This window comes from Phyllostomus discolor, chromosome 4 (assembly GCF_004126475.2).
Source record: "Phyllostomus discolor isolate MPI-MPIP mPhyDis1 chromosome 4, mPhyDis1.pri.v3, whole genome shotgun sequence".
Taxonomy (NCBI): domain Eukaryota; kingdom Metazoa; phylum Chordata; class Mammalia; order Chiroptera; family Phyllostomidae; genus Phyllostomus; species Phyllostomus discolor.
In genome coordinates, this window is record NC_040906.2 from 111,754,110 (window position 1) to 111,778,885 (window position 24,776).

Sequence of the window (24,776 nt, forward strand, 5' to 3'; positions counted from 1 at the left end):
TGAGACACTTTGGTTCGCAGCCCACGCTCAATCCACTGAGCTACGCCAGCCAGGGCTTGAAGGAAAGTTTTAAAAAATGAATATATCAATATACAGTAGTCCCTGCTTTATCTGCAATTTCACTTCCAGTTTCAGTTACCCGTAGCCAACTTTGGTCCAAAAATATTTAATAGACAATTCCAGAAATAAACAATTCATAAGTTTTATAATTGTGTGCCATTCTGAATAGCGCGATAAAATCTTACACTGACCCTCTCCATCCCCCTACCAACTCCCCACCACACTGTACGTGAATCATCCATTTGTCCAGCTTATCCATGCTGTAAACAATACTCGCCCGTTAATCACTGAATAGCCATCTGGGTTATCCGACTGACTGCCATGCAGTGCAGTGCTTATATTGAAGTAACTGTTATTTACAAAATTTATGGACTATGATCCTTGGATGGGATGCAGCATTAAAGTTACCCATATGATTACTGAAGGATTACAACCTCTGCAGCAACACTGGGATGAGTTAAAAAGAAAGAGACAGCTTCCAATTATATTCTATCAAAAGGTTTCAGAAAAAAAAACTCTTAAAACCCTCAAGTCTTGAGCATTCCCAACCATCAGTATCATCTGTTCCTGACATCCAACTACTGACACCATCATGGCTCAACGATCCAGGACCACCCAAAGCACATGATCCTACTTCTGACATATGGTCAGAAGGTCAACGGGAGCCTACAATATCTATATCATTCACCTCACTTCATCTCTTCACATAGGCACTGTATTATCTCACATCGTCACAAGAGGAAGGATGAGTACAGTACAAGATATTCTAAGAGTCAGACCACATTCATATAAATTTCATTACAGTATATTGTTATGACTGTTCTATTTTATTATTAATGATTGTTGTTGATCTCTTACTATGCCTGATTTATACATTAAACTTTATCATAGTTATATATGTATAGGAAAAAGCATAGCATATATAGGATTTGGTACTCTCCAAGGTTTCAGGCATCCACTGGGTGTCTTGGAATATATCACCTATAGATAAAGGGGAATTGCTGTATTTATCTATTTTCTTCTTATAACAAAAAGATGGTATAGTTTAATGAAAATACATTTTTAATCATACTAATAAAAATAAACCCTATGGCGTTGAACCTTTTCAGCTCTAAGAAGGTGAACCTGAGAATAAAATCCTTAAAGAAATATAAATTAAGATTTATAGTTAGCATGACATACGAGCTACATGACTGGAGCAAGCCACACATCATAATTTTCAGTGAAAAGCAATCTCACAACTATTAAGAAATCCACAACATGTCCCTCACACAGGCACTACAGACAACTTGAAATCCTGTAATGTTTTGTCCCCAGACAAAGGGACTTACCTAAACTACACAATAACTAATTCAACCCCTCATAGAAGAAAAAACTTTTCCAATAAAATAAATAAATAAATTGGGGTGGAGGGGCTGGAACGGGAGTAGGGGGGAGAAAACTGTACTTGAACAATGATTGAAATAAAAAAAAAAAAGTAAAAAAAAAAAATAAATAAAAATAAATAAATTGAAATGTCAGCTACTTTAAATCAAGCACTTAACTAAGATGCTGCTACTTAAAGTGCACAGGTAAGTATTCTGGCCTAAGTTCAAGGGAACATGAATGTAAACTGGGGTCATAATGAATGACCTCTATTTGGAGAATGGCTTTAAGGTATATATTACTTTGCAGGTCTCAAAAAAAAAATCTGCTTCTATTTTGCACAACACTTGCATGTTGTTGGAAGTTCAGAAAATCAACTATACATTATAGTTTCAAGTCATATACGTTCTTTACACATATTTCAAAACCCAGGAAAGACTGAATTCTCTACTACTAGACACTACTGTGGGCATTCCACATACTTCACGACTTAAAAAAAAATCTAAAAAGGAACACTCATCTCCAGAAACAATGGGCACCCAGAACTGTGGCTGCAGTGACAGCAGCCAGCAGGGTACATTAGATTCCACTCTTGCTGCTGCAGCTGAGCCTGCCAAGTCTACCAGGGGGCCAAATTAAGGTTGGTAGTCACAAACACATTTTTCTTTTCAAATGGATTAAGAAGCTCCAAAAGATACACATTCATCTTGGAGTCTGAGTAACATTAAATGTGCAGGCAATGCTACTGAAGAGAAACAAAGAATTCAAAAATAAAACTACTCCAGTCCTCTCAACCACTCCAAAATGGACATTTTTCTTTATGTAATGCCTTTGATTTAAGCAGTGACCTGAAGTCCTTTCTCCAAGATAGAAGTATAATCTGCAGGTCAGCTAGTCTTCTAGGAGAGACTATGGCTCATCAAGGTTCTGTTTCTTCGCATCATGGGTTAAAAGACAGTTTTACTCAGGATGAGGCATCCCTATCTCTAACTCGCCACACCAGTGTTTGTTGCTGCTGCCCATTACTGACATAACTGGAGAGCAATGACATGCAGACACATAAAGAGAAGTATATAACCCCTTAGAGGAGATTCTCATTATTCCAGGACAAGAGTTATCTGAAAAAGGACATTTAAAATCAAGTCACTTAAAATAAGGGCCAAATTTCATAGTGAAAGTAGACTTAAAAAGTTTCATTAAGTTAAAAAATTGAGAAATCAAATATAAATATAATTTATCTACTATTTAACAAATTTAAATAATAAGTGCAACTACGTGGTAATCAAAATAATAGTAGTAGCAGTAGTAGTAAACAACTGTTAAATACCTTTTGGTATAGTTTTTCTAACATTTCCTGACTAGGTTTTTCAGCACAATTATAGTGACAGAGATTCTTCCAAAAATACATGAACATCGCCATGTTTCCCTTAATTTTTAATATCACTTCCTTCTTTTGAAATGCCTAACATGAATTTTCTCCTCTTCAATCACCACTGGTCTAATACTGCCATAATTTCATTTGCCAATGGCTCTGCATGCAAGTCTGGCAGTTCTTCAACACTTCTCTTGTTTCCATTAAATTTTTATTTCCTATATTTTCGTAAAACCTGCCATTTGACTTTGCAATCGAATACAATGATTTTACATCTTCCCGACAATCAGTGAAACACTGTAACTAACAGGATGTTAAGGGATGGTATTCATCAGGGATGAATGTTTGAGTGGGAACTAATTTTACATGTGGACAGTTCATCAGTGAACATTTTAATATTATGATGACTTCTGTTTCACTATGCAACCTTTGTGACTGCAAGACATGAAATAATGAATATTCAGATAACAGGGCACCTGTTAATGAAAGGCCAAAGTCATCATAGAAATGCTTCAGTCTTCAAGAACTAAAAAAGCTTCTCAGGGGGCTAGAAGCACATCCCAGAAGCACAACCTAACATTCTACATTTAATATTGTCTGTCTGCATGTCCTATCATCACAGTATCAATAGACTTAATAAAATGATACCTAATATGCATCATACTCTCTAATAATGGAAATTATTTTAATCTGGCACCATTCACTAACCATAGCAGCAAAATTAAAATCTTGATTTACTTAATTATCCAAATGTATATCTGACAGCTGCCAGAATCTGGATCTACTGAGTACCCTAAGTGCCTTTAGAAGATTAAAAAATATGTAGCATATGGATATTATCCTTGTCCTATAAAGTGTGTGTATACTGATTACCCTGTAGTAAAAGCTATTACTTCAGAATCCTGAAGTCCAGAATAATATTTTTTATCTTTGAAGCCTCACATACACAAAATGATAATGCAAGAAGATGACAAACAGAGATGGAAAAAAACAGCACTATGCGTTAAAAAGACCTTTAGAGTCAGACAGACCTGGACTTCAATCCCAGATACCATGTTCTAGCTGTGTGATCATACGTTCTCTTCGCTAAGTCTCACTTTCCTCATTTGTGAAATACAATTTTTGGACAATAATGCATAGCTTCCAGGAAAAACCAAATGACATACTTATAGTTTCTGGGAAATTGTGGGCATTACCTGTGCTATCAACTGTAACTTAGCTAATAAACAATAACTTTCCTCCTTCTTCCAGGCATTATAATACATAAGCCTCCAAAGTCTCTGGTGAAGTCCCTCTCTCTCTCTCTCTCTCTGTCTCTCTCTGTCTCTCTCTCTGTCTCTCTCTCTGTCTCTCTCTCTCTCTCTCCCCCCTCCCTTCCTTCTTTAAAATTAAATTAATTAACTTTAAAAAAAGATATTATTTGAAGACTTTGTCAGAACCCCTTGAGAAAGCCAGTATTATAAAAAAGCTCCCCCAAAACAGTGAGATCCCAGACCCAAGCACGTATCTGCTAAGTCTTATAAATAAAAGGAAAGAAGTTATTTAAATTTCTAAAAGAGATCTTTTTCAGTGACCCTGTATGCTACAACTGCCTTTGAAGCTAGCCACATCTGGGTTAAGAATACTAGACCTTTCTGGTTTTGAGATCTTGGGCAAAGTATTTAACCTTTCTGAGATTTTGTAAAATAAGAATAATCAAACCAATCTCCAAGAACTGTAAGAACTGAAAAAAAAAATTATGTAAAAGCACCTAGTACTCAGAAGGCATCTCTTTATTACCAACACTCCACAGATAATGCCATTTTAAGAATATGATAACAATTTATATTTAAAAAAAACACACAAACACAAAACATCCAAAGATCAAAATGCGAGTCTGTATTTTTCAGACCCAGATTCTGTAGAGTATACTTTAAAACATAGTATGACAGTAAATCCTAGGGTCTGTTCCAAAAGATGTCATATCTATTGTCATGTCTTCTCTAAGATAACAACATAGATAATGAATTAATAAAACCAATGGAAAAAGTCAAATCATGAGTGCTGTTCACTGACAATGTTCAAAATAATCTCTCCATTGACCAAACAACTGAAAAGTTCACAAACAATGCACCATCCTCTAAGTATTGTACAATGTGGGCAATGGCAATAAACACCATCTGGGACATATTCTCAGTTTCAATTAAACCTACTACTTTTTCTTAGTTTGCTTTCTCTCCAGATTCTGGGAACACATGAAGCTTTATACAAGTTTTATATTTAAAGATAAGCCACAGGATGTATTTTTAAGAACTAGAAGAAAGCCAAAAAATAGCTATATCTTGTACATAGTTAATAGGTCAAAGAGCTGTTCTTTACATTGATTTAAAACCAACAGTAGTGGTCAAGAGTGGTATCAACATAAAAAAAAGGAAAGTAGCAAACGGTACCTGGACATGAACAATTATTATTATCCCAGCAGCAATTATCTCTAGACTTTTCTTTTGAGTCTTAGCAAACACTCTCCACATTTTTGCCCCTCTCATCCACCAGAGCCCTCAACCACTTACTTCTCTGAACATTAACCTGAGCAACTAAATTTCACCACAGAACACCACACAGTGCTCATGGAATCACTATTGGCAGATCCTGCCTCCCAATCTCATACACAACGAAACCTGCCAGGCATGCCACCAAGTTTCCCTGGTTAACTTACTCTCCTTTTGTCTGCAACAACTATTTCCTACCTTTCTCCATTCTATGCAAACCTCCAACTTCCTTCTCCCTCTCAGCTGATGATTTTGTTCCAGACATCCTTAAGAAAGTAGAAGCCAACACACTAGCATTCACAGTCTGGAACAGACGCATGTTCTCTTTCTTTCCTCCTGTCCACAACACAAAGGGGTCTTTCATTCCATTGGCTGTCTCTCTCCCCTCTTCAGTCTCTCTCTCCTGGATCCTTCATCAGCATTTAAACATGCTTTAGTATCCTCATCTCTAGAAAGCACATCCACTTCTAGTTCCCATCTATATCTTTATTCATCTTTACAGCCAAGTTTCTCAAAAGAGTTATCAATTCTTTCTCCATTTCCTCACCTCCTACATATTGTTCAAAGCTCAACATGCTTTTTACTTAAAAAAAATGATTTTATAGCAAGTATAACAAAGATAAATTATAATCAGATACTATCTATTTTCATTACCTCATCTTCATTTTCCTGAATTAATCAATATTAAAGTTTAATATCTATCTTTCCACATCATTCTCTATGCTTATATAAATCCATACAAACATTTATATGCATACATAAGGTAGTTTGTTGACCAAAAAAACCATAATTAACACGCTATCTACATCATGTGTTTTTCATATAACAATTTTTATGGAATGCCTTCTCTGCCAATTCATATGAATACAATTCATTCTTTTTAATTTTAATGAATTCCCATATTGTGGGCCCTGGGGTACTTTATAGTTTTTTTGATTCTATGAAGTATTGCAATAAGCATTCTTACATACATATTTCCTTTGAATGAATTTTATCAAAAGGAGAAAAATGGGTATGTACATAGTTAGTTTTATTATAAATTACATTTAATTTATTAGACAATTGTAATCTGGCTTACACCCCTCCCAAGTCAGTAAAACTGCTACTGCCAAGGTGAACCATGTCCTCTACATTGCCAAGGCAAAGCCAATGGATACTTCTCATTCCCCATCTACTTGATCATGCAGCCACCACACTTTCCTGCCTGTTTTCTCACTGGCTGCTCCTTCCCCGTTTCCTTTGTTAGCTTCTCCTCTTCTATCTTATCATATTCTGGAGCATCTCAGGCTCAGTTCTAAGCCCTCTTTTTTTCTCCTCCTATGCTCTACTACATTCTATCTCTTTTTAAAAAATATATTTCATTGATTATGCTATTATAGTTTCTCCATCCCCGCCCCCATATTCCCCTCCGCTCGGCCCACGCCCTCCCACCCCCCTTCTCCCCTGCCTTTGTTCATGTCCATGGGTCATACGTATAAGTTCTCTGGCTTCTACAGTTCCTATTCCTATTTTGTACCTACCATTTATGCTATTTGTTCCTTGTCCCTTTTCCCCCATTAACTCCCTCCCCTTCCCCACTGATAACCCCCCACATGATCTCCATTTCTGTGATTCTGTTTCTGTTCTAGTTGTTGCTTAGTTTGTTTTTGTTTTGTTTCGTAGATTCAGTTGCTGATAATTGTTAGTTTGTTGTCATTTTACTGTTCGTATTTTTTATCATCTTCCTATTCTTAGGTAAGTCCCTTTAACATTTAACATTAACATATAATAAGGGCTTGGTGATGATGAACTCCTTGAACTTGACCTTATCTGGGAAGCACTTTATCTGCCCTTCCACTCTAAATGATAGCTTTGCTGGATAGAGTCATCTTGGATGTACGTCCTTGCCTTTCATGACTGTGAATACATCTTTCCAGCCCCTTCTTGCCTGTAAGGTTTCTTTGGAGAAATCAGCTGATCGCTTTATGGGAACTCCTTTGTAGGTAATTGTCTTGTTTTCTCTTGCTGCTTTGAAGATTCTCTCCTTATCTTTAATCTTAGGTAATGTAATTATGATGAGCCTTGGGTCCAACTTCTTTGGGACTGTCTGAGCTTCCTGGACTTCCTGGAAGTCTATTTCCTTTGCCAGATTGAGGAAGTTCTCTTTCATTATGTTTTCAAATAAGTTTTCAATTTCTTGCTCCTCCTCTTCTCCTTCTGGCACCCCTATGATTCAGATGTTGGAACATTTAAAGTTGTCCTGGAGGTTCCTAATTCCCTCCTCATTTTTTTGAATTCTTGTTTCTTCATTCTGTTTTGGTTTAATGTTTCTTTTTTCCTTCTACTCCAAACTGTTGATTTGAGTCCTGGTTTCCTTCCCAACACTGTTGGTTCCCTGTACATATTCCTTTATTTCACTTTTCACAGCCTTCACTTTTTCCTCTATTTTGAGACCATACTCAACCAATTCTGTGAGCATCCTGATTACCAGTGCTTTGAACTCTGCTAGGAGTGATAGGTTGGCTATCTCTTCATCGCTTAGTTGTATTTTTTCTGGAACTTTGATTTGTTCTTACATTTGGGCCATATTTTTTTTGTCTTGGTGCACCTGCCACATAGTAAGGGGCGAAGCCTTAGGTATTCATCAGGGTGTGGCAACCCAGGTTGCTGCATTGTGGTTACTGTATGTGGGGGAGGGGTCTGAGAGGAAACATGAACACTTGATCCACTCTCTGCCGGATTTCAGTCACTTCCCCCACTACCCACAAACAAATTGGGCCCTTCTGGTGCTGATTCCCAGGTAGGTGGGTTTGTATACATTCTAGGACCCTGTGGGTCTCTCCAATTTACTCTCCTGTGAGGCTAGGGGTTTCTCCTGCCACCACAAACCCCACCGGATTTTTCAGTCAGAGGTCTTGAGGCTTTATTTTACCACACTGGAACCCTGGATTGTGCAGTCTCTCTCATTCCCCAGTTGTTCCTCCCAGTTTATCCATATGCAAATGTGGGACCACCTGGTCCAGCAGCCACCACCTTGCCATGAGTCCTTTCTCCCAGCTGCCCATCTCTGCCCCTCCTTTAAACTTAAGTCAAAACACATCACATCCTTGCATAATGCCCTTCCTAGGACCTACACTTCCAATAGACCACAATCTCTTAAATGTGGCTCTGCCAGTCCTGAACAACTTGGTAATTACCTACTTCTCTCCCTCTATCTCACCACCACTCTCCTCCAACCACACTAATTTCTTCTCATTTCTTTGAATAAGTCAAGTACTTTTCACCCTCCAGGCTTTCCTATCTCTATTTTCAAAATGCTTTTTCCTTTTGTCTTTGCCTACTTAACTCCTAATCATCACTTAGGTCTCTACTTAAACATTATTTCCCTAAAAACCCCTGACTCACTCAATTGAAACTGTATTCTTCTGTTATACCAGTAATGCTTACTTCTGTTTTTCTTCCCTTATATTTATCATAGATTTTATTTCTTTGGCTACATGTCATTATTTTTTTCAATATCTGACACTTATACTAAGCTATAAACTCCACAAGGCAGAGGATGTGTATATCAAGCTCTCCACTGTAGCTATAGTACCTAGCACAATGCCTGGCCTGTAGCAGGCACTTGATAGTATTTGTTGACTAAATGAAAAAAAAACAAAAAACTTTTATTTCATTTGGGGAGATCGGGGAAGACTTCCCAAAGAAAACGGCATTTCACCTTGCTAAAAAAATAGACATGATTTCAGCAGGAGAGATGAAAGAATATTTCAGAAAGAAGAAATTGTCTGAGACCAAATAAATGTTTGGTACCAGTTAGAGATTTTGTAACCCAAAATCCAACACAATCCTGGCACCAAGTGTAAAATTAAAATCTCGTTGTATAAAAGCAAAGCAGATGAAACTGCGAGGAGTCCCACTATGCATTTCTGAAGTAATAACTCCACAGATAGTTCAAACTGGCTCCCTCACATTTTCTGTCCACTAATGTCATCCCACTTCCCAGCCACCTAGGTTCCAAACTTTGAAACTCTTTTTGACTCAATTTCTTTTTCTTTTCCTCCATACTCAGTCACCAGGCTTGGCTGGTTTTTCCTTCTAAATGTCCTTCTCAGCTTTTCTCTACTTCTATTTTAAGCAACAACATCCTAATTCAAGCCCCCTTCACCTATGGAATTACCGCAACTTGCTCTATATCAGGGTTTCTCAACTTCGGCATTATTGACATTTGGTCTGGATAATCCTTTGTTGTAGAAGTCTGTCATGTACACTATAGAATGTTTAGTAGCATCCTTGACTTCTACTCACTAGATGCCAGTAGCACCCTGTCCCTCAATTGTGACTGCCAAAAATGTCTCCAGACATGGCCAAGTGACAGCTGGGGGGCAAAATCACCACTGACTGAGAACCATTTTCCTAGATGACCTGATGGGAAAAAACTTCTAAAATTACCCAATTAAAAGTCAACCATTCCTACATAGACAACAGTGCGGTGATTGCAAGGGGCAGGGGAGTATAAGGTGTATGAATGGTAATGGAAAAATATATAATAAAAAATAAATTTAAAAAGAAATCAACCATCCCTTTCAGGCCAACCTGAATTTCATCTTTTCTATGAAAATATAAATGCTTACCAAACAACAAATACACAGTTACCTTTACAAATAATAAAAATTCTGCATAATAAAACAAATGAGAGATCATGGTTTGCTTGTCAGTTTGACAAAAGATTTAAAATGGTAATACCCACTGTTGATAAGGATGTAAGGAAATAGGTATTATCATGTATTACTGGTGGAAATAAACTGGTACAATGATTTTGTTGGTATTTAGAAATATGTTTCACACTTTAAGATGGCTATATCCTTGGACTCTGCTTATGCAAAGAGATAATCAGAAAAGTATACACAGTCTACACTGTTCTATAGCAAAACTGGAAACATCCTAAAAGTCCCTCAATAGGAAACTAATTAGATTAACGACAGTATGTTAGAACACTGTGATATTGTTAAAAAAGATAAAGCAGAAATGTACATACAGACATGAAACAATATCCACATGAATATAAATATATATATGTACAAGGTTTCAATACAGTATGCACCATAATACCATTTTTTATAAATCACATGTTTATGTATGGTTATATACAGAAGAAATACTAGATGAATATATGTCAAAACATAAACAAAATTTCTGCAATCAAATCATATTTCAAATGTACTAGAGGAACTGTTAAATCTTTAAAAATCTTGGAAAAGTACAATTTATGAATCTATATTTTAAATTTTTCAATTTACTTAAAGTAGGCTTATACATTTATTTACCACCTTTATTTCAGGAAAATATCTTGAGTTGGAATATTCTGTTCAGAATCATATTTTTGCCCTAGAGAAATCAATGGTAAAAAGGAGGTTTACAGAGAAAAATATATTTTTGTGCATGACAGCTTACCGGTGTGATGCATCCATGAATCATACTGAAAATATGTCCCTTGAAATCAAAGAAAACAATATGTTTATACAAAGAATGTGCCCCAAAGTTCCTCAATAAAGAATAGTGTTTAATCAAAATATTTGTTGACAGCTGGTTAGTGTTGATTCTAAAGTAGAAAAGAAAATCAGTGTCATTGTAGTCTTTTGTTTTGTGTACAAGAGCTGAATATGCAAATTAGCCAGAAATGGAGACTCATTATCTGTTTTACACTTCAAGTGTGATTTTAAGCACTGTAGGTATATATACACACACATCCAGAACACACATATATCTCAACAAACCATGCACATCATCTGTTCAGACTGGGAAACGCATGCATGCTGCTACAACATTAAACAGAAGGCAGATGGTAGGCACTGATCAACAGAAATAAGATACAATCCTTCTAAATCCTACTCTTGCTAACAGTCCTTCTAATTTTTTTCTTTAGAAAAATATCAAGCAGTTCTTCATAACTGTTGATTTGCAACTTTAAAATTACAATAGGCAATGCAAAAGAGAATTTCAAAGAGGGAAAATGTCTTTTGGCACAGGTTCAGTTTCATAGTCTTAGGCAGGAGATAACACTAACTTTGAAACTCATAGCATACTGTAGTTTTATCAGTATCTAATGTGTAAATTAGCTCTTTCTATAACTGGTGGTTTAGCTTTCAAAATACACAATTACTGATCATTTTAGTCTGTATCACATTTCTTTTACAGGGTGAAATGAACTAAAACAGCTGTTAAAACCTAATAGCTTCATAATGTGCATAGAATTTCTATGACTATTGGAAATTAAACCTACAGCTTCCTATCAGGCAGAGCATATCCATGTGTATATATGACCCACATTATTTGGAAGAGCAATTATTAACTTATGAAATTATAATTTGAAATATAATGAAGTAAGGCTGCTAAGAAAATATTACAGCTCTTAAATGAGGTCAAAGCCACCAGTCCACAGTAATCAGTTCCCCCACCTTTCCTTGCAACAATAAAGCACTTTCGGCCTAAGAAGTCCAAGTGCTCATGCTACCACCATTTGTTCCAGGGATCGAGCCCTCTATTTTCATAGTGGAAGATGAATTTTTAGAAGGTGAATCAAGGCTGGCACTGGCACTCTGCCCAGAATTTCTGGCAGCTGACAAGCAATCTGGTTTCACTTCTGGTCCACTCTCCCCTGAGCTAACCTTGTATCCACAGAAGGAACACTGATCTAGGGAATTTGTACTGTTTATATGATCACTGAGAAAGCTCTAATGATTTTATTAACCATGGGACTTATACATACTGTTCTCCTTAAGCATATTTTCTATGGAAGGAAATATTATAAAATCTTCTTATTTCCTGGTATCTCCCTCTAACACTGGGGGAAAAGATAGCAGTGTTAAAAGGATTTTTCCAGAAAACTTGATTATTATCCAGGCACCTGCATTCAGAGATGTTAGAGGTCTAAAAAGATTCAACAAACTATCTTATTTGCAACTATTATTAAAAAATTATACAGCAAGGTCCAGGAATCACAAAATAATTATAGAGGCATACAAGATATATTATGTATAGTGGCTAAATTGGGTGATTCAAGCTATAAATGCTATGAAAGGTCAGAGCAATCACTGCTGGGCAGTGTGGGGTGTCATTTAAATATATATAGGTCTAACTCTCCACTAAGAGAATTTTAACTATTTAACCAATGCCTTCTTTAGATTACCATTTCCACAGTAAACAGAATTGGAAAAATGACTATGCAATCACAAATAAATCTGTGTCCAAGTTTGGTTTTTTTGACCTCCAAGATTTAGCTGTCCTTCCCTCTTCTTGATCTTCCAAAAAGGAAAGTCAATGAAATTTTACTCCATTAGTATTTTCTTACTCACTCTAGTGAAGTAGCCAAGTTGAAGGTCCCGGAAAATCTTCCCCACCATTTCCATTAATTCCCAGGTTCCTAGTCCCAGTTCCACAGTTCACCTTTGACTCTATTCCCTATGCTACAGGCTCCTGGCTCATACATAGTAAGGGGCCTGGAGCCCCAGATGGCTCTGTAGTCTATTGCCCAACAGTTTACTACTTGGCTTCCTGCTTCAGGATGTTCTAAGTTCCATAATCAAGTGGTGGGAGAGCTGCAGTCTCAAAACAGTTTCCAAAAGGAGATCTCCAATAGGAAAATTGATAAACTAATGGTACATGCAGCATATTCCAATAATGCCTATGAAAATATATATTTTCCTAAATAAAAGACACGCTAACTCAAATCCCAGCTCCAAAGTAGGTACTTTTTCTTCATCTCTTGGGAATTTTTACTATTTCCTGAATAGTATTTGTAAAAATTAATTTACAGTTCTTCACAGGGAGTCTTCTAATCTTGTTGAAAGTTAAAAAAACAAAACAAAACATAACTTTTAACTAAAACCAAGTCCCAGATACCCAGAAACAGTTGTACAAGGTCACATAAAGAGGAACGGATTGTCATTCATGTACAGTCTCTGAACTTAGGTACATAGGTAGGAAGTACGAGTAAGTAAATAGATGAGATTGACTAGTGAGACAAAAACAGGGCTTTTAAAATAAGAACCAAAGATGAGCTAGAGAAGCAGAAAGGCCCACTGATGAAGAGCTTTGGGCAAAGAACTTAGATGTGGCCAAGTCCATTGCAAACTCTGCCTTCAGCAAATGTCCTGCAAACACAGCACATCCTTTCTCCCTCGTTTTTGCCTGCTCAACCCCTTGGTCCTTTAAGATTCAGCTCAAATCCTCTCTTCAGTACAATTCCCCCCATAACTATGCTCCTGCATTCTTGTTCATTCTCTCTCTCCATATATAGTAAGTTAATTTAATTATACTTATTTATGTAATTGCACCTATTATACTTTATCAATCTTCAGAAGGTTGTCATTCTTATTGTATCATGAAATTCTTGTTCACCCTTTTACGCCTGGCACCTAAACTAAGTGTCTGCAATATAGCAGGTGTTCAATAAATGTTTGTTGAACAAATGTCTAAATGAATAAATCCTATAAGTAATTGAGTAATATTGAGGAAAGGAAAAGCATGAGAAAAAGGATGTTTGATGGTCAACTAGGGAGGTACTATCTGGACTTTATACTGGATCTAACTGCTTGGGAAGAAACTGTTAGCACCACTAAATATAGTTCTTGCCCTTCCAGAATGAAAAACAAACAATGACTGTCTGTGGTGATAATAACAGATCATTAGTGTTATTAATATCATCTCATGCAATTAGCTTATTAAGAGACACATTTATATACTAAAACTATAAAATAAAGTATAAGACAAAAGGGCAACCATGTTTTATTTTCTCATGTCCTAATTCTTCCATTACACACAAAAGACCCTCAACATGTTATCCTTTGAACAAAATATAATAAAACAAAAAAAAAAAATCCTGGATTTGACTGAATAACTGAAGTACAATCAGCCATGTTTCAAAGGTATTACTAAATATAAAACACAGTGGGGGTTTTTTGGCCTAGTAAAAGGATTCTAAGTGAAAATAATAAATACAACTTAAAAAAATTCCTTAACTTAAAAAAAAAAAATCAAGCCCTGGACAGGCAGCTTAGTTGGTTAGAGCGTCCTCCCAATATGCCAAAGTTGTCAGTTTGATCCCCAGTCAGGGCACATACAAGAATGAACCAATGAGTGCACAAGTGAGTGGAACAACAAATCAATGTTTCCCTCTCTCTCTCTCTCTCTCTCTCTCTCTCTCTCTCTCTCTCTCTCTCTCTCTTTCCCTCCCTCCCTCTCCCTAAAATTAATACATTTTAAAAAAGCAATTCAAGATATGAAGAGATCTTGTGAAGAGAAATTCTGTAATATATGAAATCTGTTTCTAAACACAGCTGAAGCAAAACAAATTAGGAGTTAAGAACATCAGGTTCACTGTAATAATAAAATCTAAAATGATTTTACAGGAAACTAAGGGACAGGAAAATTCAAAGCTCTATTGACAAACTGACAAAACAGACCTAGATGAAGGATTGCTACATCCCCTTTGGAGTATTTTAAAAAAGAAAAACTTCCTCAATTGTTCATCATCACCCCCATCACCCTCAGCATTAATATCATGATTGCCTCGGTGGCTATGACCAGCATGAGCAGAGGATGGCCATACCAGGCCCTTCTTCAACATCCTGGAAACTGCTCCCTCCAAAAAGGCAACAAGAGCTTCTTCAGGGCTCTGTGTGTGTCTCTTCCTACTCCAAAGCAGAGCTATTTCTTTAACCTTGTATCCTGCAGAGGCAATGTAAGACTGTGGTGGTAACTGTGTATTCAGACAGACCTGCAAATTTAGCCTCTCTCAGGCTCAATGTCCACATTTGTAAAAATAGTTCATGGTATTTCTCTCACAGAACTATTGGAAGAATCATATAAGGCAACTACATGTGTCTGGCCCATTTGCAGAAGCTCAGTAAATGTTAGACTGTTCCCTTCCTGTCTCTCCCCTGAGGTCCTATAACCCTCTCTCTCTTTCCTTCATTCCTCCTTTATTTTGCTTTCTGATCCCTTATAAATATTTAATGGATCTATCCCCTTTGAGTTAATCTTCTATTTATTTCAAAATTCCAAAGGAATATTTTTTAAAAACTTATTTGTATGAAACTGAATAATTGTACTATAGAAGACTACATATCTGCTATACTTTGCAGATGACAAGTCAAGAGCTGGCTAGTACCTCAATGTACCTCTACAGACTTCAGGCATAATTAATGCTCCACATGAGTAGAATGGCTTAAATGGTACAAATAGTTTCACATGTTATTTCACAAATCACAGATTTCAGAACAATTTATATTTAAATACAGTTTTATAAAAAAGGCAATTTCAACCTCTTTGGCCCTAAGTAAAATTGTAATGATATAGTGACACCATGTGGCTACATTTTGCTTTGCATGCTTAGAAAAAAAATGTTTATATGCTGGGTTGCTCTGTGCTAGTTCAATTATGACATCCAAGTTATAGGTAGAAATACAATTCAAAATAAGTATAAGCTAAAATGGTTACTTTTTAAAATTGAAATTGTTCCTTTTAACTTACACCTGAATAAGCCATTTCTTGTTTTGAAGATGTCAATCACATAAAGAAAGTAAAGGCTCAACGTAACTCCAGAGTTATGATTCTAAAGCACTCTGGCGAACCAGTGAGTAGTGTAAAAGTGCCTACCTTTAAAAGTAAATAAATATATCAATGCCAGTTATGGGGCAGAGAGAGAACAAAAGAAAAAAGAAAAACACACATGCTTTTGTATAATGCTAATATGGTAGGGAAAGAACACTGCTATAAATAACAATGTTTATTTTCTCATTTGTTTTATGTCTTATAGATGTACAGTACTGTGTAGGTACTATAATCTAATGAAGATGGGTTAAAAAAATTATGCTGCATCTAATAATGGCAGGGATTAGAAGGGATCTGAAATGTATGGTAGCAATAAAAGAGATTAATGTGCCCAATACAAAAAGCAGTATAGTTTTAGTATTCATCTAATGAGGACTCCTACAGTAGGCCACATACTCCTGAATACCATTAAATGTACACCACAGAAAGCCTAAATATCTAAAACATTGGCCAGAGAATATCACTCCCTTCATCTCAGTTTAAAACAACCACCTCCCCCTCTTGGGGCTTCCATGACCACCTATTGAAAATAACTATCTTCCTTCCCTAGGCCCTCCTCACTATCACAACACCATCTTCATGACACTTACAATTATGTGATATGTTCCTATTGTTTATCTGTTTCTTCCAAATTCTCTGAAAGCAGAAACCGTAGTAGACCTCTTCAGTGCTGTGGTCTCAGTATCATATACAATACATGGCACACAGTAGGAGCTTATTTGTGGAATGAGTCAGTGATGAATAAATAAACAGATGAAGAAAAATCTAGTTCCTTAGCTGGTGAATCATACCTGATTTCTTCTTATAAGTGACAGTAGAACCATTCTAGTGAAATGTTTATTTTCATTTATGGCCTCTAATGTGATTACTGAGATCAGAAGAGAGGGGGGCAGATGCTCTATAACACCCTTCCTTTGTTTCATGACACTTTTGTCATATTCTAATTTCTCACTGTAAGAACAGAAGGAAAAAAGGAGAAACTGCAATAATTAAAACACTTGGACAATGGTCAAAGAAATCAGTGGAACAGAGCAGAGTACATGCTAGAACTGAATACATGATAAATATGGCTACTCACATTAGTATGGTAAGAAACAATTATTAAATGAAGTTGTAGCCAGCTGACTATTCCCACTTGAAAATATACACAAAAAATATTCTGACGGGATTAAATACTTGCATATAAAATAATTAGTAGAAAAAATTTAGAAAACTATAATATTCTTTAATGTTGGAAGTGAGAAACACCTTTTTAAACATGATACCAGACCACTGGACATCATAAAAATGACCAACAGATTTGATCACATTTTAAAAAAAGTAAAATTCTATACAGCAAAAAGTACCAATAAAACAAAAAAAAACCCTAATAATAAATTACACAATACATGATAGGCAGTTCCTCTCTGTCAACTCCCAGGTTTTATTCCAAGATCACTTATTTGTAATGCCAGCTACCAGTCATATACAGGCTCTGAAATCTATCTCTATCCTTCCCATCTATGTTTCAAGTCTTCTCATATGTCAGGAATATTATATGACTGCCAAATTACCAGTAACATGTTAAGAAACAGCCAGAAAACAAAATTAAAAGCCCCCAAGGGTACTCAACATTTGCCAATTCTTATTAATGTTTTTTGTTCAGTCTCAGGCTCTACCATCTAAGAAAGCTGTGGAAGGACTTGATGAGAGCTTACTAGATAGCCAAGAAGCCAATTTGAAGGTTGGAGAATTTATGGGTAAAGCAGAAATTGCCTTTTCCCAAGAAAGAGAAAGAGAAAGCTAATAAGACATAACATGGTTCTGAGTATATATGACAGATTGTGCCAAAACTGACAAGCCACTTTTCTTCATCCCCAGGTGGGGGTTAAGGGAGGATTTATTAGTCTAGGTTTTTGTCTACATAGAGCAGTCCCCACTTCAGCCACAATACACCCCTTAAAAAGACCCAAAAGACAGAGCAGATCATTTCCCTCCATTCACTGTTATGGCTGGCACAATCACTCTGGCTCTGATGTCTGGCATACTTATTGTCACTGATAACATCTACTACCTAGGCAAGGTGAAATGCTGACTGAATTACATTTCACAAAATAGAAAAGTTTATTAGTAGAAAAGTTTCTTTATATATATTTTACCATAATAAAAACTAATTTATAAAATCAAAATATCTAAAAACTGCTGGAAACACACAAACGGGCACGTTATTAAGATAAACAGCCCTGTTTAACATGTTTTGGATTACTATACACGGACTCGCAATATGGCAAAGTGCTGCAGCAACTAGGCTCCCGAGGTAAGGAACAATTTCCTCACAGTGAGAGCCACAGTGGCCAAAGAAGGTGGCAGGGATGGCTTTCTTTCTCTGAAGGTCAAACACTAGTTAAGAGTTTTAGAAACTAGAAAAAAATAATTTTAAAACATTTTAATACTAAACACAACTATTTACTGAGCCTATTTTGGGACAGGCACTCTGCTTAGTTGTGCTCAGTACTCATATGTGTCCTATGCCATCTAACCCTCCAGAGCAGACCCCATGAAGGGTGTGGCTGGCCATTCCTGTGTTTTACTGGTACAGAAACAAGGGCTCAGAGAGCCACAACTTTACTAAGATCATAGTGCCAGTATTAGATGAAACCAGGATTTGAGAAGAACTCTCACTAACTTTATAGCCCAGCATTTTTCTACTATGAAATGCTGATTTACATGCAGTCTAGCCTAGACTTAGAGAGAGGGCTGGGTAATCTCATACTCTCCAATTTACAGAGTGTATATTTGATGTAATCTTTCATCAATACATGGCACTCATATTCTTTTAAATTAACCTCAAAATTTAGTTTCCTAAAGAAAAAACAGAAAGTAACATTTGCAAATAGTAGAAAACAAACTATTTACCACTCCAGAGTTTTTCAGAAGGGATATACATTTTAACAAATACATAAATAAAAAGAACCAATGAACATATATACACATTAATGTTAAAGAACTCTCTATTCCCTAGTCAGTGCCCATGAAACCTGTGGTAACATTTAAAGAGTATCTAATGCATACTAAGTCATAACCTGAGCACTGTAAGAATACTAAAAGATTGCCCTGGCTGGTGTAGCTCAGTGGATGGAGCGTGGGCTGGGAACCAAAGTATCCCAGGTTCGATTCCCAGCCAGGGTGCATGCCTGGGTTGCAGGCCATAACCCCCAGCAACCGCACATTGATGTTTCTCTCTCTATCTCTCTCCCTTCCCTCTCTAAAAATAAATAAATAAAATCTTTAAAAAAAAAAAGAATACTAAAAGATTAGATTCCATACTCCTTGACTCCAAGAGCTTGTAATCTTAGTATCAGAGGCAAGACAAGCATGCAAAGAACACTAAAGAACAAAGGTGACATACAAATGTGCAAATTAACATAATGCAAACCAAACACTTATGTGCTAAGGAAATATGTGCCTAGTGAGATTCATAAAAGAAGTATATTTAGCACATTGGTTAGTGAATAAATGATTGTTAAGATAAGGAACACCAAGTATAAGACATCTTTGAATAATCAATAAGGGCTTATTCCTAGGTTCATTTAAAAATACTACCAAAATTCGCCCTGGCTGGTGTGACTCAGTGGATTAAGTGCCAGCTGAAGAACCAATGGGCCGCCAGTTTGATTCCCAGTTGGGGCACATGCCTGGATTGTGGGCTGGGGACCCAGTGCAGGGCACCTGAGAGGCAACCACACATTGATGTTTCTCTCCTTTCTCCCTCCCTTCCTCTCTGTTTAAAAATAAATAAATAAAATCTTTTTTTTAAAGATTTTATTTATTTATTTTTTAGAGAGGGAAGGGAGGGAGGGGGAGAGAGAGAGAGAGAGAGAGAGAGAGAGAGAGAGAGAGAGAGAGAGAGAGAGAGAGAGAGAGAGAGAGGGAGAGAGGGAAAGAAACATCAATGTGCAGTTGCTGGGAGTCATGGCCTGCAACCCAGGCATGTACCCTGACTGGGATGTTGCTGGGACACTTTGGTTTGCAGCCCGCACTCAATCCACTGAGCTATGCCAGCCAGGGCTATAAAATCTTTTAAATAAATAAATAAAATCTTTAAAAAAAATTCTACCAAAATTCCAACCTATTACAAAAGGCAGAGTTTATGAAGGAATGTAGTAATTAATATAGTACTTTAAAGTGGTTATAAATATTTAAAAAATTAACTAATATCAATATCAAGGCTCCTTCCTCTTCTTGTTAACACTATCTCTAATGCCACCTTTCTCCAATTTTCTTATTTTTTAATTATATTTTACTGATTACGCTATCACAGTTGTCTCAATTTTTCCCCCTTTGACTCCTTCCACCCAGTTAGCCCTCTGGGAGCTAGGCATACCAAGACAAAAACTAGCATCATGAATACAGCCAGGCTCTACAACATATGAAAGCTACACCAACAAAGGAAAGGCCACATGGGAGAGACAAAATAAGGAAAGAGGAGTATAAATAATGCCCATTGATAAATAAGAGGAAATATATTTTCTAAAAGCCACAGACTATAACTGAGGCCATGTTTTAAGATGGGTAAAGAGCACAGACTCTCTGTCATGGCTGGTTTTATATTCATGATGATTTGTTCTGGGAGTTATGTTCTTACTGTTTCAAATTAAATACAAGCACACAGTCCTTTGGCACATCAGACACTTTGGTTGTTACACTGCTTATTTTTCAATCCAATACAATAGTAATAAACTGAGTCGATGCAGACTCAATCACACCCTCCACATCAGGGCCCCTCTGTCACTCTCAAAGTATCCCTAGGCAGGTCTGAGATACAGAATCTTCACTCAATTTCTTGTCCCTCTCATTTTAATCCATTCAAACTTCCTCTAATAAAAAAAAATAACCACCATACCTGAGACACTTTAGACCCCCTTTGGGGAAATGAAATTGATTTTCTTTATTTTCCACTAGAGGATCACTGGGTAACAATATTGTCTGGTCATATCCATAAAAAAATGTAGGCAACATTCTTTACTATACCAGAGGCTGAAAGGTTTTGTGAAGTTCCTGAGGTGGAAGTAAGAATTCAGCCTGATGTTGCTATGTCATAAATTTAATAAGTATAAAGGTGTCTTCTGACCAAGAGAGTAAGTGCTGTGGGGCACCCACCTGCTCCAAGTCAGCCACAATGGGAGAGGTCACAGGTAAGGGTGAGGAGGTTACTGACTGAGGGATAGGCTCCACATTCTCCCTGCTTTACACCTACCGTATCCCTCCCCTTCTTTTCTGGCCACACCTAACCAAATGAACCTACCTTTGAACCTTTGACTCTAAGGTAAAGAATATCTGAGGGCACTTTTCAAGAAGAAAATTAAAACAGAAAAAACACAACACAATTTTGGGAGCCTTAAACCACCTTTCCCAACTCCCAAATTCATTATTTGTATAGGTTTTATAGAACTTCATAAAGTTTAAAATATGGCTTAGACCTAAAAGAAGAATATGAAATAGTATGACAGTAGTTCATTAATACTTTTTAAAACAAACTAACATGGGACTGCAATACTTAACAACAATAAAAGCTAAGGTTCTCTAACTAAAGGAACGGTGTGAGCCTGAAGCCCCACCAGCTCAGCCTCCCTTGCCCCAAACCCAACCCCACCAGAAACACCTGCTCTGTCAAATCCCACGGATATCCAGTGACCTAGAAAAAGAGCACAGATATTCAGAGTATATACACTAGCACCTCAAAATCGCCCCCTGGCACTGAGGAGTGCCAGGGAAGCCTCCAGAAATACTCTCGTGGCTTCTGTGGGAAGAACATACCCCGTAACAAGAACTGCTTCCAAGGTACAGCATGCACGTCAGAAAGTACTTCCACTTCTCAGTGTTCCCTGTCCCTTCTTATTCCTCTGCATGTCTACTACATAAAACAATACAAAATACTTTTGACATACAGTTCCACAGCACGCTGTGTATTTTAAAATGTTCAATTTTCCATCGTTTCCCTAAGTTTTAGTTGGGACGCATTGAAAAACTCTTCTGTGAGGCGAAAAAAATGTAATCTGTTCCTCATCTCCATAAATAAACATCAAAATCATTTATTAGCTATGAGAACTAACCTGCAGACACGGGCTGGAAAATACAACTTTTGCCAAGAACGACATAGATATTGCGAATGATCAATCACCCTGATCCAATCAAGTTCATCCATCGACACTTCAATGAAGTATGAATAAGACCTATGAATCAAAAAGAAAAAAGCAGAAAAAAAGCAAATTAAAATAACAACACAATGTTATACTTTAATAAAACATTAAAAGGCACAAAAACTATACTATTCGTGAATTACATTTTCTGCTTAACAATCACATTTGGATAATGACGAAATCTATATAGATCCCCCTATTATAGCATTCACCACAATGCGCTGAAATTCTCTCTTAGCACATCTGTCTGCTGTATTAGATCACAAACTGCTTAAGAACAAATACCATGCCACATTTATTTTCAAATATCCATGGTCTAGCACAGTGGTTGGCACATATCAGGCATGCAAGACATTTGTTCCTCTTCAAACAGGGCCAGGATGCCTGACTCACCCCACATCAGCAGATTAAGGCCCTGACAAAGACAAGACAGAAAACAGAAGTAGGTGTCCCTTCTCCTTCCACCTTCCCTGGCCTGGAAACTCAGCCCTACCCTCCTGGAGGAAAGCCAACCCGAATGGTTCCCCACAGAGGCCATCTTCTCTCCCACTCCCTCCCAGTTTCTTAGCACCTCACACTTACATGCAGCTGGCGGGAAAATACATGACATGGGTGAAGAGATGATACATATTTATTTTGGGTACAACTTAAAATTTGCCAGCTAAGAATCTGGCAGTAATGAAAATAGCCTATCATCTTCCCCTAGTCAGCTACACTGGACCGTTACATGCTGGTCCCATACTGAACAAATCTATATTCCCCTGTCATAAGCCAAATTTAAATTTGAGATGTGGGTATTACTTGTACTGTAATATCAACATGAACAATCTCATAAGATTTAGGTGACCATAAATGTCAGCCTGCAACCAACAGTTGTGACCAGAAAAGGTCAACTCCCTTTGTGCCATCCCCACATTTTCTGCTGTCCTCTCTCGCCCAGTCATTTTATCACGCAGTCTCAGTCTGGTTATAACCTTTCACTGAACCTCTCTGAATTATCAGTAATGCAGGACATACATTTGCAACACATGTCAGAATCTTTTCAGTTTAAGATTCTGAATATTTCACCTTTGCTTAGAATGATAACTTCTGTGAGAAAAGAATGTTATATGGTAAACTTAAGTCCCCTGTGAATAAAACACACATACTAAAATTAAGTGGCCTGCAAGTATTTAACATTGTGGAAATGATCATAACTACTTTCAATTTCAAATATACCAATCTTTTCTTTTATCATTTTTATACTATTTCAGTATTAATTAAATGAGTGAGTGTTTGTGTAAAGGTTTATATAATAGTTCATGCCATATAAAAACAATGAAAATTCTGTATAAGTATTTTACTATTATTAATCAGATTCTTAGAAATGATATGTGAATTACCTCCATTTTGCCAAAGCATCATATTATATCCAACAAGACATGTGGAGAGTATTATGCTACGTGAAATAAGCCAGGCAGTGAAAGACAAATACCATATGATCTCACCTGTAAGTGGAACCTAATTAACAAAATAAGTGAGCAAAATAGAACCAGAGACACTGAAATAAAGAACAAAACTGACAGTGACCAGAGGGGAGGGGGTTGATAACAGGGGAAAGAAAGGGAAGGGTCAAGGAACATGTATAAAGGACCTACAGAAAAAGACAACAGAGGTGGTGGGGGATGACAACGTGAGGGGATGTGGGAAGGGCAGGGGAGAATAATGGGGGAAAATGAGGACAACTGTAATTGAACAACAATAAAATAATTTATAAAATAAAATTACAAAATACATTCTTTTTTAATATAGTTTATTGATTAAGCTATTACAGTTGTCCCATTTTCCCCCTTTCACTCCCCTCCACCCTGCACACCCTCTCCCACCCACATTCCCCCCTTTAGTTCATGTCCATGTGTCATACCTGTAAGTTCTTTAGCTTCTATATTTCCCATACTCTTCTTACCCTCTCCCTGTCTACATTCTACCTACCATCTATGCTACTTATTCTCTGTACCTTTTCCCCCTCTCTCCTCTTCCCATTCCCCTGTTGATAACCTTCCCTTCAACCAATTCTGTGATCTCCATTTCTGTGGTTCTGTTCCTGTTTGAGTTTGCTTAGTTTGTTTTGTTTTTGTTTTAGGTGTGATTGTTAATCATTGTGAGTTTGCTGTCATTTTATTGGTACATGTTTTTGATCTTGTTTTTCTTAGATAAGTCCCTTTAACATTTCCTATAATAAGGGCTTGGTGATGATGAACTCCTTTAACTTGACCTTAGCTGAGAAGCACTTTATCTGCCCTTCCATTCTAAAGGAAAGCTTTGCTGGATAGAACAATCTTGGATGTAGGTCCTTGATTTCATGACTTGGAATACTTCTGTCCAGCCCCTTCTTGCCTGTAAGGTCTCTTTTGAGAAATCAGCTGACAGTCTGATGGGAACTCCTTTGTAGGTAACTGTCTCCTTATCTCTTGCTGCTTCTAGGATTCTGTCCTTCATTTTAATCTTGGGTAATGTAATTATGACGTGGCTTGGTGTGCTCCTCCTTGGGTCCAACTTCTTTAGGACTGTCTGAGCTTCCTGGACTTCCTGGAAGTCTATTTCCTTTGCCAGATTGGGGAAGTTCTCCTTTATTACTTTTTCAAATAAGGTTTCCACTTGTTGCTCTTCCTCTTCTCCTTCTGGTACCCCTGTAATTCA

General features: G+C 37.0%; 1 protein-coding gene across 2 annotated transcripts in view; it reads right to left on the reverse strand.

Annotated features, from left to right (window-relative positions):
* Positions 1 to 24,776, reverse strand: part of BTBD9 (BTB domain containing 9) — a 458,630-nt gene that overhangs the window by 341,222 nt on the left and 92,632 nt on the right. For both annotated transcript variants that reach the window (XM_028509172.2, XM_036024064.1), the window contains exon 6: positions 22,011 to 22,130. In XM_028509172.2, the coding sequence (XP_028364973.1) occupies positions 22,011 to 22,130 (120 nt within the window). The remainder of the gene's footprint in view (positions 1 to 22,010; positions 22,131 to 24,776) is intronic.